Source organism: Octopus sinensis, linkage group LG28 (assembly GCF_006345805.1).
Source record: "Octopus sinensis linkage group LG28, ASM634580v1, whole genome shotgun sequence".
In the NCBI taxonomy this organism is placed as follows: Eukaryota; Metazoa; Mollusca; class Cephalopoda; order Octopoda; family Octopodidae; genus Octopus; species Octopus sinensis.
The window spans coordinates 11,028,432-11,035,931 of NC_043024.1; the positions used below are offsets into that span (position 1 = coordinate 11,028,432).

The following is a 7,500-nucleotide window of genomic DNA, read 5'->3' on the forward strand; positions in this document are numbered from 1 at the left end:
CCACATCGTCAGGTTTCCGTAGCAACAGGAACTGCAGAAAATCGGCCAGGAGTGATCGGATCTCGGGCTTTTGTCGCAAGTAGACAGAAAAATCATTCATGAATTTATCCTAAAAATAAGGAAGGAAATTATCGTTATATTGTTATTTCAAAATTAGATTTGGAAACGAAAGTATGATGGGGGTTAAGTCTCACAGAGGGGTTTTTAGTAAGGTCACGACCTCTCCATTGTCGTCTCCCATACTTGCCAAAATGATTAAAATAATATTAGTCATGGAACTAACAGCCTCTCCTCCATGCACACATGTGTTAATGCCAACAGTAAACAAAGGAACACAGTGGTTTATGCTATAGGGTGAACAGGGGCAGAGGAAAAGTGAACAGGGGCAGAGGAAAAGTGAACAGGGGCAGAGGAAAAGTGAACAGGGGCAGAGGAAAAGTGAACAGGGGCAGAGGAAAAGTGAACAGGGGCAGAGGAAAAGTGAACAGGGGCAGAGGAAAAGTGAACAGGGGCAGAGGAAAAGTGAACAGGGGCAGAGAGAAAAGTGAACAGGGGCAGAGGAAAAGTGAACAGGGGCAGCAGAGGAAAAGTGAACAGGGGCAGAGGAAAAGTGAACAGGGGCAGAGGAAAAGTGAACAGGGGCAGAGGAAAAGTGAACAGGGGCAGAGGAAAAGTGAACAGGGGCAGAGGAAAAGTGAACAGGGGCAGAGGAAAAGTGAACAGGGGCAGAGGAAAAGTGAACAGGGGCAGAGGAAAAGTGAACAGGGGCAGAGGAAAAGTGAACAGGGGCAGAGGAAAAGTGAACAGGGGCAGAGGAAAAGTGAACAGGGGCAGAGGAAAAGTGAACAGGGGCAGAGGAAAAGTGAACAGGGGCAGAGGAAAAGTGAACAGGGGCAGAGGAAAAGTGAACAGGGGCAGAGGAAAAGTGAACGCTCACAGCATAAAATGTTAACACTACCAATGAATATTTATTTCTTTACTACCCACAAGGGGCCAAACACAGAGAGGACAAACAAAGACAGAAAAAGGGATTCAGTCGATTACATCGACCCCAGTGTGTAACTGGTACTTAATTTATCGATCCCGAAAGGATGAAAGGTAAAGTCGACCTCGGCGGAATTTGAACTCAGAACGTAGCGGCAGACGAAATACCTATTTCTTTACTACCCACAAGGGGTTAAACACAGAGGGAACAAACAAAGGGATTAAGTCGATTATATCGACCCCAGTGCGTAACTGGTACTTATTTAATCGACCCCGAAAGGATGAAAGGTGAAGTCGACCTCAGCGGAATTTGAACCCAGAACATAACGGCAGACGAAATACAGCTACGAATTTCGCCCAGCATGCTAATGATTCTGCCAGCTCACCGCCCTACCAATGAACATAGTGAACAGGGGAAGATAGACAATAATAGGGCTATGTTAAATTGAACGAAGGAAAACACAGGAGATGGGTGCGGGGATAGCTGTATGGTTAAGGAAGCTTGCTTTGAAACCATGTGGTTGCAGGTTCATTCTCACTGCACTGCACTTTTGGCAAATGTCGTCTGATATAGCCCTGAGCTAACCGATGCCTCATGAGTGAATTTGGTAGACAGAAACTGGGTGGCGCCATGTAATGCACACACACATACACACACGTATATATACGAGTGGCTGTGTGGTAAGTAGCTTGTTTACCAACCACATGGTTCCGGGTTCAGTCCCACTGCGTGGCACCTTCGGCAAGTGTCTTCTACTATAGTCTCGAGCCGACCAAAGCCTTGTGAGTGGAATTTGTAGACAGAAACTGAAAGAAGCTCGTCGTATATATATATATATGTATGTGTGTGTGTGTGTTTGTGTGTCTGTGCTTGTCCCCCTAGCATTGCTTGACAACCGATGCTGGTGTGTGTTTACGTTCCCGTCACTTAGCGGTTCGGCAAAAGAGGCCGATAGAATAAGTACTGGGTTTACAAAGAATAAGTCCTGGGGTCGAGTTGCTCGACTAAAGGCCGTGCTCCAGCATGGCCACAGTCAAATGACTGAAACAAGTAAAAAAAAAAACAATTTGATTTGTTTGAATAAACCCTTTCTAGTGGTGCTCCAGCATGACCACAGATCAATGACTGAAACAAGTGAAAGATAAAAGAACCACACCGAATGAAAGAACAAGGGCAGAGGAATGAAAAGGGAAGGAAAAAAAACCACGTGAAAAAGGGAGAGAGCTACAGAATCTCAAAACACATCATCCTCAGCGCCCCTTTTCCCATGCTTATAAGGGGTGGATGGAATTTGTCGAGAGATTTCCTACAGCCAGGTACCCTTCCTGTTGCTAACCCTTATCTCTTTCCAGCTTAGGTAATGTTTCTCTAAGGCCAGACATGTTTTCATGGAAGATTGGAAATGAATGACACTGCTTGTATGAGGGTGACACTCATTTACGACTATCACGCAATTTTAAGACTAAGAGAAACCAACAAAGGTTCAAACGTACGTGTGTATATACAGTAGGACCTTGGTTTATGAACAATCTTTCAATCACAAAACTTCTCTAATGGCAAATGATATCTTAGGTGATGGACACACGAGCCGACAACAACGGTTGGCAACAAACTGGGAATGTCACAGGGAGACCATCAGTTAGTGTCTAGCTTTTGTTCAGGGCACATCCCTGTTCAAATTTGCTGTACTTTCTCTTGAATTTCTTATGGAAAAATTAGTTGGGTTTACAAACGTTTCAGGGGCCAAACAGCCTTCAGGAACGAATTAAATTAAATTCATAAACCAAGGTTCCACTGTATATGTGTATTCTGTATTTTTGCATTTTAGACACTACCTCAGGTTTCATGCATTACGGCTTGCAATTTTCAAGTCTTTGTCTTAAGAAATGGTGGTAATCCATCTCCATATCTGCAGTAGACAAACATTTTTTTTCTTTTATTCCATTCCACATAGACACATATGTAATATATACAATATAAGTAACATATGCAATACAATAAAACAAATGTTGTTGGTCAGAATATATTTCCTCTCGAGACAAAGATTTTGGCCAACAATGTTTACACCTACCTACATCCCTCAAGGGAACATTGAAACATTACATTAACTAATTTTTCCATGGCATGTAAAAAGCACCATCTGAACGAAATTGTAGTTGTGATACCTGTGCTGGTGGCATGTAAAAAGCACCATCCGAACGTGGCTGATGCCAATGCCACCTTGACTGGCATGTAAAAAGCACCAACTGATCGTGGCCATTGCCAGCCTCCATTGGCACCTGTGCTGGTGGCACGTAAAAAGCACCCACTACACGCACAGAGTGGTTGGTGTTAGGAAGGGCATCCAGCTGTAGAAACACTGCCAGATCAAGACTGGGGCCTGGTGCAGCCTCCTGGCTTCCCAGACCCCGGTTGAATCGTCCAAACCATGCTAGCATGGAAAATGGACATTAAACGATGATGATGATGATTTAACCTTTTGCTTTGAGAATGTGAAGGTTAAAGCTCAGAATTCAGCCCAGGAAAACTAGTCATACCCATCACTACACTGCTGGGTAACAATCTAGTTGAGATGAAACAGATCCTTCAGCAAAGGCCTACAACAACGATCACATTGATATGCTCAACAGCAACCTATTTTCTTTTTCTTGAAACAAATTCTAATTCTATCTTTCACACACTCTCACTGTATTTTTCTCAAAAACAACAACCACCTGTCGTAGTGAAAGTCTTTTTTTGAAGTCTGTTGAAAGACATATAGACCCTGCCACACACACACACACACACACACACACACACACAGAGTTATTGTTTTGAAGTCTGAGCTGCATTGTGTAGTCCCACGTTTTTAATTGAAACTTGTTAGTTACTATGGAGACAACACTACCTATCTATTTAGTTTTTATCTGACAAATCCACTGATAAGGCTTTGGTCAGCCTGGAGTTATAGTAGTAGAAGATACCTGCCCAAGATACCACACAGTAAGACTGAACCTGGAACCACGTGGTGTGGAAGCAAAGTCCTTAACCACGAAGTCACACCTACACCTCACGGCCGTCCCCAATAAAATGTTTAGGGAACAAAGAAACAGAAGGTCACAGGGAAGGAATGGAAACGTTGTACAAATGTATGTGAGGAAGGGAGAATCAGAAAGGACACCAGAACACCAAAAATGTAATCAATATAAAGGATCAATATACAATGAACAATCTTTTATCATTAACCCTTTTGATACCAACCCGGCTGAAACCGGCTCTGGCTCTGTTGTACAAATGTCTTGTTTTCATAAGTTCTAAATTAAAATCTTCCACCAAACCTTAATCACAATTTATGTTCCTAACACTAGCTGAATGATAACCAAATTATTTTACTAAATTCTTTGCTATATTTAAAGTAATTGAAAGAAACACTTAGCATCTCAACAGAAATATGGTAACAAAAGAGTTAAAATATATAATAGAGAAACAATTTTTAACCCTTTTGATACCAACCTGGTTGAAACAGCCCCTGGCTCTGTAGTACAAATGTCTTGTTTTCAAAAGTTCTGAATTAAAATCTTCTACCAAACCTTAGTCACAATTTATGTTCCTAACACTAGCTTAATGATAAACAAAGTTATTTTACTAAATTCTTTGTTATATTTAAAGTAATTGTAAGAAACACAGAACATCTCAAAATAAATACAGTAACGAAAGGGTTAATCATTTACTTGTTTCAGTCATTGGACTGTGGCCATGCTGGAGGCAAGTCCCAAGGGGTTCGGTCAAGTGAATCAACCCCAGTATTTGATTTTCTAAGTTTAGTATTTACTCTATCAATATCTTGATGAACCACTAAGTTCCTTCCTTCTCAAGCCTTGCCTGGCTCATAAGGGCTGATTTCCCAGTTTCCTTGGCGTATAGGTTCCCCACCTGGATGGGACGCTGGTCTGCTGCAGGTGAGCTGCTAGGTGCAGGAGGAAAGGGTGAGAGAGAGTTGTGGTATCGAAAGAGTCAGCAGAAGTTCGCCATTACCTTCTGCCGGAGCCATGTGGAGCTTAGGTGTTTCGCTCATAAACACACACATCGCCCAGTCTGAGATTCGAACCCGCGATCCCTCAATCGTGAATCCGATGCTCTAACCACTAGGCCATGTGCCTCCACGAACCACTAAGTTACAGGGACATAAACAAACTAACACCAGTTGTCAAGCAGTGGCAGAGACAAACACAGACACTGTGTGTGTGTGTGTGTGCGCACGTGCATGCGTATACTACGGGCTTCCATACAGTTTCCATCTATCAAATTCACTCGCAAGACATCAGTCAGCCTGGACTGTGGTAACAGATGCAGAAGAAAAGAACACAGTGGACAATGGAATATGGTAAACAAGGGAAACACATGGAACAAAGGGAACACACCAGTGGTGTAGCTAGAGTGAGCGCCACCCGGGGCACATGGCCTGCTGATCCCTGCCCCAAATTACACTACTAGGACAGTACAAAAGAACACAGTGAATGAGGAACAAAGAAAGTACAAGAACACGGTGAAATGAATATAAGCAATCAAATTCAACATCAACAAAGAAATTATCAAATGGTCCAGATGGCTGCTACATAAGGGTGCTATGACTGGCCCTAAATGTGAAATGGCAACAACATATGACAAATGAATGCCTTTATGGAGACCTGTTGAAAGTTAGAAAATTACTATTTTTAAATCTCACAACGAGAGATTTTCAGCAACAGTTTTGGAGTAAAGATTGTTTGCCAACGTAACATGGCAGTCCTGGTTTAGGATGAATGTTGCTGTAATTTAGCCCCAGGAGACATTGTCTCCAGCTGGCTACAGGACATGATCTATGTCCTTATAGTTTTGAACTGAGCTTATGTTTTGAGCTGAGTGGGGGTGCTAGGTTCCCTTGTTCGAAAATATAAGGACACAGGTCATGTCCTGTAGCCAGCTGGAGACGATGTCTCCTGGGGCTAAGTTACAGCAACATTCGTCCTAAACCAGGACTGCCATGTTATGTTGTTCAAACAATCTTTACTCCAAAGTACTGTTGCTGAATATCTCTCTTTGTGAGATTTACAAATAGTAATTTTCTAATTTATAGATCAGTGACTAGTTGTCACTTTGAAAACTATATATTTTTAATGGGAATTTGGCAGCGCCACCTCTAGCTGAACAATTATTCTGTGCTGATGAAGGGAAATAACCTGGAAATCATGATACACAGATATTGTTTTGAGCTGAGTGGGGGTGCTAGATTCCCTTGTTTGAAAATATAAGGACACAGATCGTGTCATATAGCCAGCTGGGGACAATGTCTCCTGGGGCTAAATTACAGCAACATTCGTCCTAAACCAGGACTGGCAGGTTATGTTGGCAAACAATCTTTACTCTGTTGAAAGTTATTGAGAAGAACAGGTAAAGGTGACTGTGACTATCTGGTCACTGTCTGTGCCACCCTGAACTGGAAGCATCCAAATTCCTCTTGAGGAACCCACTTCATGGTGATGTAAGCAGAGGGAAACATCAAAACATCACATTGACACCTTGACCACAGACACTGGCCTAGAATGTGTCCAGGACCTCGAGGCAGTGATTTGGGACCGAGAAGCGTGACAGGTGAACTTTGTTGCTGTGGCCTGGGTTGGAACCTGGCCATGGAGATTAAAAAAAAAACAAGCTGCAAAGTGGGATTGAACCTAAAACCACATGGTTGCAAAGTAGGAAAAATAGTGAAGATGTTGGAATTTTCCTCCTGACAACAGAACTTACTTTTTTGTCTATGAATTTGCTTCTCATTTCCATATCTTCATCCAGGTTTATGGGTTTTTTTTTGAAAACCGGTTTGTTGTTGACTGTACCTGAATAAGAAAAAAACAATTAAAAACAATAATAATTCTTTTTAATTTTGGCATAAAGACAGCAATTTTGAGAGAGGAACTAAGTTGATCACATTAACCAGAGGGCTTAACCCTTTTGTTACTAACCCGGCCAAAACCGGCTCTGGCTCTGTGGTAAAATGTCTTGTTTCCATAAGTTTTGAATTAAAATCTTCCACCAAACCTTAGTCACAATTTACGTTCCAAACAATAGCTTAATGATAACAAAGTTATTTTACTAAATTCTTTGTTATATTTAAAGTAATTGAAAGAAACACAGAACATCTCAACAGAAATACAGTAATGAAAGGGTTAAACAGGTGATTTATTGTATCAACCTTGAAATGATGATGATGATCATTAGCGTCATTAGCTGAACAAGGCCTTGGAAGTTACTAAAAGAAACACCATATTAGCATCATCATCTTCGTTTAGCGTCCACTTTCCCTGCTAGCATGGGTTACCCGGTTCAACTGGGGTCTGGGAAGCCAGAGGGTTGCACCAGGCTCCAGTCTGATCTGGCAGTGTTTCTACAGCTGGATGCCCTTCCTAACGCCAACCACTCCGTGAGTGTAGTGGGTGCTTTATACGTGCCACCTGCACAGGTGCCAGACGAGGCTGGCAATGGCCACGATCGGATGGTGC

At 42.2% G+C, this 7,500-nt stretch overlaps 1 protein-coding gene across 3 annotated transcripts in view; it reads right to left on the reverse strand.

The window, feature by feature from the left end:
• Positions 1–7,500, reverse strand: part of LOC115225874 (ciliogenesis-associated TTC17-interacting protein-like) — a 33,688-nt gene that overhangs the window by 30 nt on the left and 26,158 nt on the right. The window contains exons 9-10 of one of the 3 annotated variants that reach the window (XR_005004191.1): positions 6,745–6,837; positions 1–109 (exon numbers count right to left, since the gene is read on the reverse strand). The exon at positions 1–109 is cut by the window's left edge and continues 10 nt beyond it. Coding sequence is in view for 2 of the 3 variants with exons in the window: in XM_029796866.2 (XP_029652726.2) it covers positions 6,796–6,837 (42 nt within the window). In the remaining variant the exon portion in view is untranslated. Of the gene's footprint in view, positions 110–2,820; positions 2,895–6,744; positions 6,838–7,500 lie in introns of those variants that run through there. The other 2 variants (XM_029796866.2, XM_036514691.1) reach the window with 2 other exon arrangements.